This window comes from Theropithecus gelada, chromosome 3 (genome assembly GCF_003255815.1).
Source record: "Theropithecus gelada isolate Dixy chromosome 3, Tgel_1.0, whole genome shotgun sequence".
Taxonomy (NCBI): domain Eukaryota; kingdom Metazoa; phylum Chordata; class Mammalia; order Primates; family Cercopithecidae; genus Theropithecus; species Theropithecus gelada.
This window is the reverse complement of record NC_037670.1, coordinates 57609215-57626845: the sequence shown is the minus strand read 5'-3', so window position 1 is coordinate 57626845 and position 17631 is coordinate 57609215. Positions and strand designations below refer to the sequence as shown.

General features: G+C 46.3%; 1 protein-coding gene across 1 annotated transcript in view; it reads left to right on the top strand.

The window, feature by feature from the left end:
* The window catches only part of LANCL2 (LanC like 2), a 63876-nt gene extending 50891 nt beyond the window's left edge, over positions 1 to 12985 (top strand). Inside the window, exons 7-9 of the mRNA XM_025378001.1 lie at positions 4625 to 4801; positions 7649 to 7721; positions 10466 to 12985. Of these exons, the coding sequence (XP_025233786.1) occupies positions 4625 to 4801; positions 7649 to 7721; positions 10466 to 10560 (345 nt within the window). The 3' untranslated portion in view covers positions 10561 to 12985. The remainder of the gene's footprint in view (positions 1 to 4624; positions 4802 to 7648; positions 7722 to 10465) is intronic.
* The last annotated feature ends 4646 nt before the right edge of the window (positions 12986 to 17631 follow it).

The following is a 17631-nucleotide window of genomic DNA, read 5'->3' as shown; positions in this document are numbered from 1 at the left end:
GCCACAGCCAGTGTGTGAATGAACCATCATGACCACACTCCAGGGAACTTAATTTACAGATCAAACTGTGTGGGCTTGTAGTGCGCTGACCCTCACGGATTTGTCTTACATATTTGTTTCAGCTGTTTGTTTACTTAGTCATGGGAGGAGGAGTTTTACAGTTTCCCAACTGTTTATTTTCTTCTCTTTAATTTTTTTTACTGTTTGCTTCATGCATTTTGAGGCTCTGTCCTAATACATGTTTATGATGGTTATGTTTTCCTAATGAATTGACTCTTTTATCATCATGGAGTGTTCCTTTTATCTCTGGTAATATTCTTTGTCTTGAAATCTACTTTGTCTGATATTAATGCAGCTGCTCCAGCATTTTATAATTACTGTTTGCGTGACACATCTTTTTGCTTTCAGCCTGTATGGGACTTGTGTTATAGCTAGTCTAATAATCTCAGTGTTTTAATTGGAATTAGTTCATATATATTTAATATAATTATTGATGCGGTTGGATTCAGCTCTGCCATTTAAAATTTTTTTAAATTACATTTTGTGTTTTTCCTCCCTCTGTTTTTTCTTTCCTGCTTTTTTCTTTTTTCTTTTTTTTTTTTTAGGGAGGTAGAGAGATTAGTTGGAAATTTTTTAGGATTCTGTTTTAATTTTTCTGTTGACTCTTTTTTTTTTTTTTTTTTTTGAGATGGAGTCTCGCTTTGTCACCCAGGCTGGAGTGCAGTGGTGAGATCTCAGCTCACTACAACCTCCGCCTCCCAGGTTCAAGCGATTCTCCTGCCTCAGCCTCCTGCGTAGCTGGGACTACAGGCACGTGCCACCATGCCTAGCTGGCTAATTTTTGTATTTTTCGTAGGGACGGGATTTTACCGTGTTGGCCAGGCTGGTCTCAAACTCCTGACCTCAGGTAATCCGCCCGCCTCGGCCTTCCTAAGTGCTGAGATTACAGGTGTGAGCGCCACCGTGCCTGGGCCTCTGTTAACTCTTCAACTGTATCTATTTGCATATTTTTTTTACTAGTGCTACAGGGGTTGCAATATATATCCTTAGCTTTTCATAATCTCCTTAGAGTTAACACTGAGCCACTTCACATAAACTGTAAGAAACTCATAGGCAGGTGGTTGTGCTTACTCCAGAGCTTTGCACTCTATCTGCCATATTTATAAAATCTACGAATGTTGTAAACCACTGATATAATGTTAGAATTTTTGCTTTATTTTTAATTTAAAAAATTCTTTTTGAAGAGACAGGGTCCTCACTGTGTTGCCCAGGCTAGTCTCGAACTCCTGGGCTCAAGTGATCCTTCTGTTTCAGCCTCCTAAAGTGCTGGGATTACAGGTGTGAACTACCGTGGCTGGCCAGAAATTTTGCTTTAAATAGCCCTGCATATTTTATTTTAATTGATACAAGCAAAAAAGATAGTTTTATTATTTATTTATGTAGTGCCCATTTTTAGTGGTCTTTGTTTCTTCCTGAAGATCCTGATTTCTATCCGGTATTATTTCTTTCATCCTGTAGAATTTTACTTAGCATAGGTTTGGTGACAACAAATTGATTTTCATTTGTCTTAAATTTGTTTTTATTTCACCTTTATTCTTAAATACATTTTTGCTGGATGGGGAATTCTAGGTTGACTTTTTTTCTTTTTGGTGCTTTAAAGGCATTGTTCCGTCATCGTCCACCTCTGTTGTTTCCAAGTCATTCTCTGCACTGTTCTCTTGTATGGAACGTGTGCTTTTTCTCTAGAGGCTTTCACGGTTTCCTCTTAATTTTTGGTTTTTAATAGTTTAACTGTCACGCGCCTAGATGTATTTGTATTTATCGTGCTTAAGATCCTTTGAACTTGAACTTGTAAACGTGTATCTTTTAGTACACTGGGTGACTGGCTCCTCTTTTCCTGCAGGTTCCTGAGGCTTTTGTTTTCTAGATTTCTTGTTCTTCTCTGTAATTAGGATTAGATGATTGCTATTTCCCTGGTTTTGTATTCACTAATGATTTCTTATGTCCAGCCTGCTCGTAAACCCACCCAGCGAGTTTTGTAATTTTAGCTATTGATGTTTTTCTAGGTCCAGAATATCCCTTTGTTTCTGTCTTATTCTGCCTTTCTCTTCTGAGGGTTCACTGATGATGATTATAGTCCCCTTTTCATCTTTGAAGATATTTCTAATAACTGCCTAAAACCCTTGTCTCTATTTCTGACGTTTGAGTCATCTTGGGATCCATCCGTTTTGTAGCATGGGCGCACAGGCCCAGGTCGGGTGCGGCAGCTGACCTGAAGTCACAGCCTGCCGTGGTGGAACAGGGACTCCAGCCCTGTGTCTGACTGACTCCAGAGCCCTCGGGTTTTCCTTCACATTGTGCTGTCTTTCTGTACTTTCTGTCCTGTACTGCCCAGGGAAACTTACCATTTGGGGGAGGTAATGTGGATAAGTACATGGATTTTGTAGCCCATGTATGATTGCTGTAATACAATGTGGAGAAGATGAATCTGTGATTTAGTCCAGGAGCTCTTTTCTGTAGTTCTGAATTCTCGGATGTCTCGCTGTTAGAAGTAGCTGTTTGCTTAGAGCATGAGTGTATGTGGTGGCAGGAGCAGACATGGTAGGCTGCTGGTGCTGAGAAGCAGCAGTGCAGGCTGCATTGTGGGCATGGCTCTAGCAGCCTCAGCCTCGCAGGCGCAGGGACGGCATGAAGGAACCCTGTTCGGTTTCCATGTGGACCCTCAGTCACCCGGGCACCCACCAGCAGGGGCAGCTCTGGCTCACTAATTTAGGGCTGTCCTCACTCTGTGTGATTTCAGGACACAACCTCTCAAACAATATCTTCTCGCCCATTAGCTTTGACCAAATATTTCCTTAGGATGGGAAAACATGTTTTCCTTTACAGTTCATTTTCAGAGGCTTAAGATGCAAGTGACAGGATGAAGTATGTGTGCTGGCACGATACCATAGAAAGAGTAATGGTTAATCATAGCCAAGAAATAGCTAGCACTTCCCATGTGCCAGGCACTGTTCCAGAAGCTCCAAGGATGTGATCACATCTTAATCTTCATAGCAAGCCACAGAAGTGAAGGACGGTCATCCTTTTATAGTTGAGAAGACTAAGACATAGACTTTTCAGTGACTTAGCCAAGGTCACACAGTTAAAGGGTGACAGTAGGGACTCAGGTCAGGCTGTCTGACCCCAGAGTCCACATCTTAGCTGCCTTTGTGACTGATAGAGGGGGTCCTGCTTCTGATTCCCTAACAGCCTAACTTTGGGAACATTTAATCTCCCTGGTGATTTGCTGTGCCTCTGTTTCCCGCTCTGCCCTCTGTAGACACTGGTCGCAGTTCGTGCCCAGTCCCCCCACCTCCGCCTTTTTCCTGCGACCTCAGAGCCGTTCTCGACTGAGTGCCCAGCTAATCAGTCACAAGTAGAGGGACCTGACCTGCCACCCAAGTAGTGATGACCTTTGTGCCTCTGATCCATTGTCCAAAACCCATTTGCACTGGAATGGGATGAGTTAGCAGGTAGACATAACTAAGAACAGACTCTGAGGAAAGGATCAGGAAAACAGTATATGGCATGTGAGGAGAAAGAAGAAAATGTACAAGGGAATCTCAGGAGGTGAAAACCCACAGCTTCTTCTTGCCGTCTCTTGCCTTCACTGAGCCTGCCTGTCTCTGCAGCTGACCATATAAACATCTCAGGGAGGTGATGCTTGCTCCTGGACCCCAGAAAGCTGTGTGCCAGCTTCCTTGGGATGGGTGAAGATGGATCTTGCCAGCTGGGTGGGGCAGGGTCCTCAGGTCCTGTTGAGGTGTACTGACCAGTGTGTTGGACATTCTTGCCCTGCTAACAGGGCCTCACTCTCTCGATTGCCTTCTACAAGAGCAGAAATTTTAGAGCTATGGGATGTACGTGCCAAGAAACAAGAAAAACATCTTACCAAAAAGATATGGCAGCTTTAATTTTAATTTTAAAGACTAAATTTTAGAATTATTTTAGTAAAACTGTCAAACAGAAGGAGGACAAAGGGAATAGGCTAATGCGGGGGTCCCCAGCCCAGCCCCCAGGCTGTGAATTGGTACTGGTCTGTGGCCTGTTAGGGACCGGGCTGCACAGCAGGAGGTGAGCGGCGAGCAAGCAAAGCTTCAACTGTGTTTGTAGTCGCTGCCTATCACTCACATTACTGTCTGAGCTCTGCCACCTGTCAGATCAGCGGCCACGTTAGATTCTCCTAGGAGGGCGAACCGTATCATGAACTGCTTATGCGAGGGATCTAGGTTGCGTGCTCCTTATGAGAATCTAACTAATGCCTGATGATCTGAGGTGGAACAGTTTCATCCCAAAACCATCCCCAACTCCCCTTCCTGGCCGTGGAAAAATGGTTCCACGAAACCAGTTCCTGGTGCCAGAAAGGTTGGAGACCACTGGGCTAATGAATTGAGATTGCGAGATTCTATGTACGGTGTTGCTGCTGTTTTTTGTTTGTTTGTTTGTTTGTTTGTCTGTTTTTCACCCCCAGTACCATTTCAGTTTTCCTAATGTCATGCCATGTCCTAACCAGAAAGGGAAAGTATTTTGCCAGCTCGTCATTGAAACTGTCTTTTTAACACTGCTTTGTTTTTAATTTGCCAAGATCTTTAAGGAGGAGAAGTACTTGAAAGAGGCCATGGAGTGTAGCGATGTGATTTGGCAGCGAGGTTTGCTGCGGAAGGGCTACGGGATCTGCCATGGGACTGCTGGCAACGGCTACTCCTTCCTGTCCCTTTACCGTCTCACGCAGGATAAGAAGTACCTCTACCGAGCTTGCAAGGTGAGGGTGGCTCTGTTGGAACTGCTTCCGAGTGTGCACAGAGTCCAGAAGTACAACTCTTGTTCCTTCTTTTAATCTGTTTCTCCCAACTCTGTAGCTTCCTTTTTTTCTTCTGACACAGCTTTGTCTGCGGCTTCTCTGGGCCACAGTGTCCCTGTCTATAGAATGGGGAGCACAAATGTCAATGGCTTCTGAAGAATATGTGTCCTGGAGTCACTGCCTGATGAGAATTACCACCTGTGCCATTTATTGGCTTTATGAGTTTGAATGTGTCTCTTCTTCAAGCCTCAGTTTCCTCATTTGTACAGATAGAAAAAAAATACTACCCACCTCCTAAGGATGTTGCAAGCAGAACTGAGCTAATGTGCAGATCGTCTGTAATCATCCTGCCAGACCCTCCAGCGGCTTCCCATCGACTGTAGATGGAGCCTGCACTCCTCCGCCAGGTTGACAGAGCCCTGCGCACCTTGGCCCCCTCTGTGTCTCTGCCTAGTCTCCTCACCGTACCCTGCCCTCTAGCCTGCCGTAATACAGCCATGCCGCCCTAAGAACGGAGTGTGTCACTCTTGTTTCCGCTGGACCTGTCCTTAACTCTTCCCTTCAGGAGCACTCTTCCTTCAGCATGTGGATGGTGGCTCCTTGCCATGCTGATCTGAACTGTGACATTCTAAGAAGGACTTTTGAGACCCCCAAGTGGATGATCACTCAGTTGCTCATTGTATATTTTTGCGTGTTTCTTGAGTATGTAGGCTGGTAGAACATAAGCTTCTTGATCTTGTTTGTCTGGGTCACTATTCTACACTAGTACTTGGAGCAGTGTATATCTCCTAGTATAAACTCAGTAAACATGCACTGAAGATGAATGGCACAGAGCAAGACTCAGTAAATGTTTGCTAGTATTCTTATTATGTACACATTTCACAAAATGTAGTTGTGTGCACACAGAAAAAAGATTGGAAGAAAATACACTAAAGTGTGTACAGTGACCCTTGTTAGATGGAGGCATTGCGGCTGATGTGTTCTTTATACTTTTTGAATATCTGTTACTTTATGAAGCCTTTTCTCAACCCAAATGGAATGGGCCCCACCTCGTTGGTGCGCCGGAAAATGCACGCACATCTGTGGCTCCCCCACTGATGGAAGCATGCAGGAGGCTGTGGAAGCAAAGAGGGCAGGGCCCAATTTGGCATGGCAGGTCAGCAGAAGAAACTGCTGTTCCGAAGTCCCGGAGGTGTGAGCGCCCAGACACTATGGCTGGAGCACGGGGGATGGGGCAGAACAGGAGCCAGCAAGCGGGAAGCAGCCAGATTCCGCAGGCCTGGGCCAGCCTTGATGATGTGATGATGGTAGATGATTATGCAAATATGGGCAATGCAGGAGGGTTGAGATGCCGCCGGTTTTTTAAAGATGAGGGGTTTTTCAGGTGGGCCAGGCAGGGGTGGCCTGCAGAGGTGGAATGCAGTTCTGATAAGGAGAATAGCCTGGGCAGAACTGCAGAGCAGGAACCAGCTCAGTGTGTTCCTGACTCCGTAAGCACTTCAGCCTTTGGGGTGCAAAGGGAAGGAAATGTGTGAGGAAAGGTGTGAGGAAGGAAAGGTGAAGTCAGACAGGTGGGTGGAGGCCGGAGAAAGTTAGTCCTTCCCTGTAGCCAGTAGTTCTCAACCTTGTACCACTGGGAAGCTTTCAAATAATGACTGGATCTCACTGTAGACCAGTTAAATGAGGAACCCCCAGCACTAATATTTTTCAAGCTCCCCCAGTAATTTTAGTAATCAGCTAGCATTGGATACCGATTTGGAAGATGGGGGCTCATGGAAGGGTTTGGAATCCATGTTCAGACTCTTCTTTTAGAAAGATCGCTGTGGTCCCAGTAGGAAGAATGAGGCGAACTTGGGTTTCCCTAAATAGCGGTTTAGTAATTAATGCAAGAAATGTTGAGTTATAAACCAAAGCATAGGTTGGGATAAAAAATGAGACATTTAGAAACACGTATGATGTAAAGCCCACAGAATTTAATGCATGTTTTTAAATGTGGAGAAGATGGAAATATCTGAATGTCTTTCTGTTGTCTGACTCGGAAAACTGGGTAGATGGGCCATCAGACAAGCTAAGAGTGAGCAGATTGGGAGGGTAAAAGCAGAGTGAGTTTCTTTTTACGTGTGCTGAACTTGATACTCCTCATGTTTATTACTTATGATTCTTAGTGTACAAATGACTCTTCAAATTATGTTAGCTTAGGCACAAAAGGGAAGTTTATTAAAACGATATGGAAATACCCATTGAAGAGGTCTAAGAAAAAAGGGTCAAGGAGCTCAGAGGAGAGCACAGGAAGGGCTGAGAGCCAGGGGCTGTGAAGGTGGAGAGGCTGCCAAGCAGCAGCTGTGGAGGGGCTGCGGTGAGAGGCGGCGCCCCAGGCAGGGCTGAAGCTGTTTCCCAGCTGGGGCCGGGGGAGCTGGCAGCTGCTGCTGAGGGCCGTTTTAGAGCCAGGGTTTTTTGTTCAGGATAGAGCAGGCGTTTCGAGTTGCTTCTAGAATCGTCAGCTGAAGCGGCAGGAGGAAGGTGCCAGGGAGAACAGAGTGTCATTGAGCTGTTCAGTTTTCACCTCGGACTTCCCAGCAGCCGTAAGGCAGACCCCACTCTACAGCTGAGGCAGCCACAAGCAGAGGTGACAAGACTTGCTAGGCCTTGCCCCTGGAAGAGGGGGCGCAGGAGCCCGTGGAGCCCACACTGAATGCCCTACAGCTGGGGGTCCACTTCCCTAATTCCTGTGAAGACATTGCATTCTCATTTATTACCTTTTCACCAAGTAGAAACTCCAGTCTTAAAAAGAAATCCCTTTCTTTTCAGTTTGCAGAGTGGTGTCTAGATTACGGAGCACATGGGTGCCGCATTCCTGACAGACCCTATTCACTCTTTGAAGGTAAGAGTGAGAAAAATGCTATGGTTTAAATGTATGGGTGAAATTGGTTCTCTTGCCCCCGTGGACTGGCACTGTTCACATTTGACCTGGCTCAAGTAATACTTCCAAACTGTAAAATAAGTCAGCAAATTAGCTTATTGCTGAAAATTATGTTGAATCTCCTCACCTTACCTATTTTTTTTGCTCCTGTGAATGTCTTCCAAGTGCTGTTAGGTTTTTTGTGAGGTGTCTCTGCAGACAGAACGTAGGCGGCTTGCTGTTAGCAATGGAAGAAATAGTTTACTCCTCTGTGTTTCATCTGTAATGTTGCGTACTTAATATTGGTGTATTCATGGGAAGCTTTACTAATTACTTAATATATATTTAATATTATATAAAGAAGTATGAATAATTAATATTGGCAATTAGAAATATTGGTAATTAGAAAAATAGCAAAAGTGAATGTTGAAGAAAGTTCTGAAAAGAAGAGCACCGATAGGCAGTCAGTGAAAGCAGCAAGGATTCCAAGTCCACCGAGGGCACAGGGGAGGGAAGACTGGAGCACAAACAGAGAAGCCCCACAAACAGGCCCGGATATTCATTAGATTTATATGTGGGTGTGGGCGTGCTTTCTGTTTGCTAATATTTTGGTAAAGGTTTTTGCATCTCTATTCATGAAGGGTACTGGCCTACAGTTTTCCTGTTTTGTGCTGTCTTTATCTGGTGTTGGTATCAGGGTCATACTGACCTAACAAACTGTGTTGAGAAGTATCTTCTTCTCTTCCGTTTTCTGGGACAGACTGTGTGTTAATTGGTGGAAGAATTGGTATTAATGTAACTTAAATGTTTAGTAGAATTCTCTAGTACAAACTTCTAGGTCTGGAGATTTATTTTTCTAGACTTTTAAAAGAAATTCAATTTTTAAAATAGTTACAGGGCTGTTCAAGTTATCTATTTCATATTGGGTGAGCTGTCATAGTTTGTAATTTTGGGGAAATCGGTTAATTGTGTACATGTGGTGAAATTCATAAGTGTACGCTATTGGTAGTATCCCCTTATCATCCTCTGTCTACATCATCTGTAGTGGTATGTCCTGTTTTAGTTTTTATACTGGTAATATTTTTAAATCACTTTTTAGAAATATGAGCAGAAAATAGAGCATGTGTCACATCTTTTGCAGAAGATGATCATTTTAATATTCAAAGAACTCATAAGGAAAAAGTATTTATTAGAATAAAAGTTTTAGTCCTCGATGTCATAAAAGTGCAATGCATTTGCATCAGGTATAACAGAGTTAATGCCGGCACTCTAAATGGAGTTTATCTAGTTGATAATAGCACCTCCAGAGCCCCAGTGGGTCGAAAGCTTTGGACCCTAAAGGCGGGAAATTCATAGGTCACCTCCTTCCCCTGTGCCTCGCCAGTGCCTGGCAGACAGAACTGTGGGGGACTCTCACCAAATTCCCGTCGGGATGGAGGGATCATTAGTCCATGTGCCTAGCAATGCAGGCCATTGTGGCAAACTGGCTGGCTGGAAGAGCCACTGGGAGGGCTCCCTGGCACCTGGCACCTCTTCTGGAGGAGCCCACGCCTGCTGGAGCGCGCCACCCAGTGGATCTGCTGCCCACACACCTGAGCAGGAAAGCCAGGCTCGTCCCCGCAGGGCCTGCTGTGGGGCCTCCTATGCTCGTTATGGGTCCCTGTTTACTTCTCATGGGCACTGCTAGGTCAGTGGTTTTCTGATTTTTTAAATAAGTTTCTGGAACCCTTTCTTTAAACAAACTTACAGAGAAGGCTGGGAACACCCCAGATGACCTCCAGTAGGCAAAATGGGGAAACGGTCTGCAGTGTACTGTTCAGCAGTATGACGGGGCCAACTATGGACACACACAGAACATGAATGAACTGCAGGAACCCTGACAAAGGAACCAGATGCAAGGGCTGTACACTGTGGCCATGCTCCTAAGAGTGCCAAAGCAGGCAGAAGTAATCCCTGGTGGACCAAGACCAGGCTGCCGGTTACCCCTGGGGGGACCACAGGGGCTGGAGGGACTGGAGAGGGGCACTTGGAACTTGTGGGGTGATGGAAATATTCCAGGTCTTAATCGCGTTTCTTTTGCACAGGTGTATATGCATTTGACAAACCCTCAGAGAAGTACACTTTGGATTTGTGTGTTTCATTGGACGTGAATTTTATATCAAAAGAAAAACTGTAAACAAAAACCCTATAAGGGAGGAATTGTTCTGATTTGAGTGGGGACAGGAGACCTGGAGGCCTTGGTGGGCTACTAGCGCCTTCCCCATCCCATACCCTTCCTATGCTGCTGTGAGTCTAGTTGAAAACCCGCTGCTTAATTACTGCAGTGATTTGGGGTGGGGATTTTGACCAAATATCAAGAAGATGTAAAAGCAACTTTGAGCATATACAGGTTCTTGAGGGGAAGCTCCATGTGTAGGAGTATCGTAATTAGCAGCATCCATAAGTTCCATAGCGATTCTATGATGTCACCTTAAAGTTTCAAGATATAAGATTAAAGCCCAGTAACCAATTTTTAAAATATAAGACCGTGAGGAAAGCTGGTATTATTATATTACCTGCTGGGTGCTAAATATAAGGATATCTTTGTTTTTTAATGAAGTCATCTTTAGAGTCCTCAGCACCTTTCCCACATGCTTGCAGCCCCTGGTAAGGGAAATGATTAAAAGTCACTGTCTTAGACACTACCCTTGTGCCATTCGTAAGAGGCTCCTCATTTTACGTTGCAGGCATGGCTGGCGCTATTCACTTTCTCTCCGATGTCCTGGGACCAGAGACATCACGGTTTCCAGCATTTGAACTTGACTCTTCGAAGAGGGATTAAAAGGTGCAAAAAGACAACTAAAATACCTGTTTGGAACAAAAGCCACCAGATTGCTTAGTGCCTGACACAGAAACAACTGGGAATCCTGAAAGAGAAGCAGACACTGTCACAGGCCCCTCTATTAGAGCATGAGTGATCGAAGCCATCCATCAACATTAACGGCACCCTCATCAGTATAAAATATGACTTCTTCACATCCAGATTCTCTGTAGTGTTTGCATGTTTCTTGGTGTTTGTTGTATCCAGGTGTAAGTTGTTTTAAATGGAAGGCCCTTCTATTCCTGGGGGCTCAGAGCTGACCACGCATGAATGTATGGCAGTGTCCACTTTTCTGTATAAAATGTATAAAGTGGGGTTTCTTCCATATTGACAAACGAGGGAACAGGTGATGTCTATCTGGTATATCAGAAAGATTATCTAGGGTCTATCCTAGTGATAATACATTGTCAGCCTTTCCTGTGGCACCTTCCAGATGAGTATGAGGGAACCACCACTCCAAGGACGGACAGGAGCAGCCGTTCCGCAGGGGCGTGCTGGGGTGGTTTGGGAGGGCACAGCTGAACGCTTCCTGTTTGGATTTTGCACTCACCTTCGTGTTTTAAAGAAGCCTCAGGGTGCATTGCGGCTCTGTCAGGGCCCCATTCCCAGCAGAGGCTTCAGGTGCTTTGTGTAGGGTCCAGGGCAGCCGGAGCTTTGAGGGTGAGACTTCTGGACCCAAAGGGAGCTTTCCCAAGAAGCCTTTGGTGGCCACACTGTAGGCAGCAGTGACTAAGCACTGGCAGTTCCAGAACATTTACCCAGGTGTATGTTACTAAAACAGGCTCCACCTCAGTTTATCAGCGTTATAAGTTACTGTTCTAAGAAGAGTAAATACAGTTCCAGATGGGTTATTATAGATGAACAGAAAGTCACTCAGCTGGACTCATGTCCCTGCAATTAAACTTATTTCAACCTTTTGGAAAGTTATCAAAGTCTAAATTTGGAATGAATGCATTTCATATTTTTTGTCTACTTTTGGGTGATAAGTACTAGCCCTCATTTATAGATATGAGAAACATAATGTTCTAACCAACATCATTATGGTATTTGTGTGACTTTTATTTAAAAAAATGTGAGCAGTAATTTGGGTTAGCCTACCTTCATTCATTCTGTCACATAGATTTCAGTTTTTAGAAGGGTTTCTGTCATCCTGGAACAGGTGGTCTGGGACTAAGGACTTCTCATCTTGTGAGCTAAGGCTTGTGTCATGAAAGACAAGTGGACTCTCTTAACAGCCCAGTCCTCGTCTGCAGGGGGCAGCCTGAGCATTTCCCAGCCCCAGTGTCCACACCTCTCAGAAAGGAGAAAAAAGAATGTCAGTTTAGGAGAAAAGCCTCCTTTTTACTTGTGTGATTATGTGTGGAGCTGGCACCCTAAATGTGTGACATTCAGCTTCTAAACGATGCCTGGAGAGTCTCTCTGCTGCAGACACCCTTGCTCCTGAGTCATGATTATTTTCTTTCATGTTAGATTGACGACTTCTGTGAATAGAACTCATCCTGATCCTATTTTACCTGACCTCCTGGACCCGCTGATGGGCTTTGCAGGCAGTCCAGCAGCCCAACCTGCAGGCAGGATGCTGTCATCCACGAGCTGAGGGCAGCTGCTTTGCAGAAGACCTCACACGATGTCCAATCACATCCAAATAACATTGTTCCCATCCTCCCCACCCACCTCATCAAAACATAACACATCACAGCACTCGGTAGAGGTCCTACGTCCCCGTTTCCCAAGGAAAGCAAGTAGGCAACACAGCCAGCACGGTGCTCTCCAGGGCGGCCCCTCTCAGAGGAGGAGGCAGCTGGTGCAGCCAGGCGTCTGCAGAGCAGCCACAAAGGTGGCCTAGGATCCAGGTGTCTCCCCAGGTGAGTCCATCCACACACATGTTTGAAAAATACTATTAGTCTTTCTAACACACTGAGGGAAAGATTTTTTAAAATCTGTGGAATAAAGGAGGAGATTTTATTTACAGGTTTTTAAAAAAGCCACCTGGGTTGACACCTTCCTACTTACCCACTAGATGTCAACAGAGGTGCTGTTCTGTGACTCTGCATTAACCCCTGCCTCATGTCTGTCACATGTGCTGCTGTGTGACAGTAATTTCCAGCTCAGTCCCTGCAGGCAAAGGAGAAACGGGACTTACTTCACAGGACAGAGGATTGACAGAAGTCAGTTGAAGGGAAGTGTTTGAATCAGACTTTAGTACATCTCATTCACTTCTTGGATTTGTGTTCACAATTGTGTTCTCTAAAATGTGTCTAAATTTTAAAAATATGTACATGCATAATGTCATTTTAAAATATGAAGGAAGGAATTTGATGTCCACAAAAAGTGTTTGAGGTTCTTTGGTTTTGTTAGTAAAAGCCAGTTCTGTGGTGTTGACCTATGGAATCATCATTCATTTTCATTTCTCCGTGTTTGAGAGTGACATTGGTTAGGAGCAATGGCAACTGTTCCGAAGGTTGGATTCTTCACTTAAAAATGTGACAGTTGTGGCTGGGCCTGATTGCTCATGTCTGTAATCTCAGCACTTTGGGAGGTCGAGGTGGGCAGATCACGAGGTCAAGAGATCGAGACCATCCTGGCCAACATGGTGAAACCCGTCTCTACTAAAAATATAAAAATTAGCTGGGTGTGGTGGCAGCCACTGTAGTCTCAGCTACTGGAGAGGCTGAGGCAGGAGAATCACATGAACCCAGGAGGTGGAGGTTGGAGGTTGCACTGAGCTGAGATCACACTACTGCACTCCAGCCTGGAGACAGAATGAGACTCCATCTCAAAAAAACAAAAACAAAACAAAAAAAAGGCAGTTGCTTGCGTTACGATGTTCTAGTTGCAGGTCTCTCTTTCTTTCTTTCTTTTTTTTTCGAGACTGAGTTTCGCTCTTGTTGCCCAGGCTGGAGTGCAATGGTGTGATCTCGGCTCGCTGCAACCTCCACCTCCCAGGTTCAAGCTATTCTCCTGCCTCAGCTTCCCGAGTAGCTGGGATTACAGGCGCAAGCCACCATGCCTGGCTAATTTTGTATTTTTAGTAGAGATGGGGTTTCACTATATCGGCCAGGCTGGCCTCAAACTCCTGACCTCAGGAGATCCACCCGCCTCAGCCTCCCAAAGTGCTGGGATTACAGGCGTCAGCAACTGTGCCCGGCCCTAGTTGCAGGTGTCTATACGTGCATTCCTTTTGATTCCAACAAGACCTTTGGAACCCTGGGTGAGAAGAGCCGCATCTATCAAGCTCCCTCCTTGTGATGGGCCCTTTGTTTTCACAGCAGCTCTGGGAAGGGGGACTGTTGTAAATACCACTTTCTCACAGTCGAGACAGTGCCGGACTTGCCCAGCGTCTCACAGCCCATGCGTGGGACAGTCGGGTCAGACCCAGGTGCTGCTCATGGTGCGCCACTCCCTCTTCCCTGGGTGCTTGATGCAGGAGGAAAGCCACGGAAACCCCGGAGGGCTCTACCACGTGCCCATGAGCACATGGCTAGTGAACAGAAAAGCAGGGCGGACCATGTAGGGCTGCTTCCTCTGGCCCTGTCATGTCTCCTCCCCCGCGGCCTTCTAGGTGGGGAGGGACCCTACAGCCATTTGTCGGAATTGAAACTGCTTTTTAACTTAGTATTACTAGGCAGTTTTCACATCTGTTGCTTCATTTGCTAAATTTACAAAAACTATAGTCCAAGTTTAAAGTCCAGGTTCCCTAAGACATCTTTACAAACCATCTCCACTCCCACCCAGGCTCTGTGCTGCGGCTTCTATGGCCCTACCTTTCGTGAGCCTCATAGTTTGGTGAGAGGCTGGATGTGTGACGTGGATGGGACCGTTGGTGGTCCTCAGGAGGCATAGGCCCACTACATTGCACACAGAATTCTGTGTGCACATGATTACTGACCTGGAGAGACAGTTCCCAGTTTTCATTAGCGCTTCAAAGCAGTGTGTGACCTGAAAAAGTTGAAGTGTCAGGTTGGGAGGTAAAGAATGTGTGTGGGCCAGCCGGGCTTCAAAGCATGGAGCCGGGGGTGCTGTGGGAGGTGGACATGGCCGCAAGATTGGATCAGGAGGTGCCGTCGCATTTAGGAAGACCCCTCCTGTAGTGGAAGATGCTGCCAGCAGGTCCTGACTTTTCCACATCAGTGTCAAGTCCATCGTGACCAAGGCCCTGGTGCCTGTCAGCCTCTTCTCTGCTTCCCGGTACACGGCTATGGGCATGGGAAGTGGTGGTCCACGCAGCACAGCATGCAGCCCTGAGTGAGCCGGCCGGTGGGCTTCTGGAAGGCTATTCCATCCATTGTCTCCTGTCAGAGGCGGGGCTCCTGTATGATCCTGTTTTACCCAGACTGCAGCTCCCTGCAGGCCAAGGCGCAGGGACTCAGATGCCTGGGGCTATCCTGAGATCAGTCAGCTTCACAAATCTCACTGTCCCCAGCTCCCTCTCGTCTGGAGGTGGGAGGCGCGATTTTCTTCCACTCAGCAAATGCTTACGGAGCAGCAGCACTGTGCCAGGCCTTGTGCTGAGTGCTGCGAGTGGAACGATGAAAAACCACCCTGGCTCCTGTCCTCAGTCAGCGTCACATCAGGCCTGAGGAACCTCTGCGGCACGGTAGAAGCCGCGAGCTGAGCTCAGACTCAGGGTGCCTCCCTCAGAAGAACCCCGGAGTGTTCCTCTGCAGTGAGGTGAGGACAGCTAGCTTCTGGGTGAAGGACGTTGTACGCCTCTTCCAGATAACAGCAGGAGGCGGACCAAAGGAAAGTGGGGGTCAGCTCGGCCTTGCGGTGTGACACCTGGTGGGCATGAAGGTGAAGGTGGTAGTCCCTGTTGTCAAGGAGTATATGGTCTACAAAGAAAGTAATAAATACATAGTTACACTTTACAGCCAAGCCTGGTGTGTGTTAAGAGCAGAGACTCTGGAGCCTGGGAGCTTGTGTTCACCTCTGAGCTCACCTGCTCCCTGTGGGAACTTGGGCAAGTGATTTCTTGAGCCTCCGTTTCTTTGTAAAATTGGGACAATGGTAATATCTATCTTACTTGGTTGGTGGGAGGATTTAAATAAAATGATAAATGGGAAAAGCCTCTAGCCCACGCAAGTGCTCTGACGGGGCAGGTGAAGGTGCTGGCGACTGGCTTTCATGTGAGGAAGTAGGCTCGCCTGCCTGCGTCGTGGAGGGAAACACAGATCTGTCCTGCTTCAAAGTCTCATGCCTCATCACAACCCCGTGTCAGTGCTCTGCCTGGCAGCCCCGGGCTTTCAGACAGTTGTGCATGCGTGTGCGCGTGCATGTGTTTGCGTGTGCGTGTGTGCATGCATAGGTGCGCTGGTAACTGCCCCAGGGTCCTTCAAGAGGAAAAGATGCTGCAGGAGCAAAGATGTCCGAAGCCACACTTTGAGGCTTATTCAAAATCCAGGAATTCAGAGAGACCAGGGTCTCAGCTGCTCTGGTGTTTTCTTGGGCCCCCCAGGGAGCTTTCCCTGGTTCTGTGGCCCTCTCCACCCTCCTCATTACTGTACAAGAGAAACTTGTGTCTTTCATAGGATCATCCAGCAGATGCGCTGCTGCTCACATGTTGATAAGGATCTTACCCCACTCTTAGGGTATTCCCCATAGGAGAAAAAAATGTGTCCCGAGCGGCATAATCTCACATTCACCTGTAAGTGTATAAGCATTCCTAAAGTTCCAAGAACTGACAAGGCCAGGCTTTCAGACCATTCCTAATGAAGGTGGCAAGGAAGTTACCAAACACTGTGCTTGGCTGCTGGAAACTAGGTGTGATCCCCAGGACAAGAGAGGGTGACCTACACACACCCTCTTGACAAGCCAGAGGCGGCCTGGCTCCCGAGGAGCCCTCACGGAGGCCGCCTGGTAGCTGTAAGGAGGGCCACGAGCATCTGCAGTGCCTGCTCCCTCACGGCAGCTGAGGAACTTATCTTGAGTCCTTGTGTGCCAGAAAGACGTCTTTCACCTGCTCTGACACTGAAGTCATGGTCTGACTGCTTATAGGATTCTTGACGGGTTATCACTCTCCTACTGATATCTCAAGGCGTTGCTCTGCTGTCCTAAACCTCCCATTGCTGTGGGGATTTCATAGCCATTGGGATTCTTGTTTCTTTGTATTTGATCTTGCTTTGCAGGTTGTAGGATTTTCTTCATCTGATAATAGGCCTAGTCCTGGTTCTTCATGGGCCCTTCCAATCTGTAAATTCATGTCTTTCAATTCTAGGAAATTTTCTTGAGTTATTTCTTTAATGCTCCCACCCTCTGTCCTTGTCTCTTTTACTTGAACATCTGTTATTTGGATGTTAAACCTCTTAATATAATTCCTGATTTTCTTTCTTCTGTTTTACACCCCTTGGTCTTTTTACTTTACTTTCTGAGAGATTTCAACTTTATCTTCCAGTCCTTCTATCGAATGTTTCATTTCTTTTTTCTTTTCTGGAATTTATTTTTCATTTCAGTGTATCTTTTATATAGTATCCTGTTTGTATTTTTTTTTTTTTTTTTTTTTTGAGATGGGCTTTCTACCTTGTTGCCCAGGCTGGAATGCAGTGGAATGGCGTGATCTCAGCTCACTGTAGCCTCTGCCTCCCAGGTTCAAGTGATTCTTATGCCTCAGCCGCCCAAGTAGCTGGGATTACAGGTGCCCCCAGCCTCGCCTGGCTAACTTTTTGTATTTTTAGTAGAGACAGGGTTTCACCATGTTGGCCAGGCTGATCTTGAACTCAGGTGATCCGCCCACCTCGGCCTCCCAAAGTGCTGGGATTACAGGTGTGAACCACCGCACCTGGCCCTTATTTGTATTTCTTGGTTTTGGTGTCTTACCTCTCTGAGGATGTTAATTTATCCAACTAGTTAATGTATCCAACTGAGTAAGTGTTTACTCAGCACCAGACACTATGGGGGCACTTGGAATCCATCAGTGAAGAAAACAGGCGAAGGCCCTCACCTGAATGGGTCTGCAGTCTAGCAGTGGGAGACAGACAGTACACAGAAGTGTGCACATTTTCTTATATGTTATAAGGTAATAAACGATACGGAAGA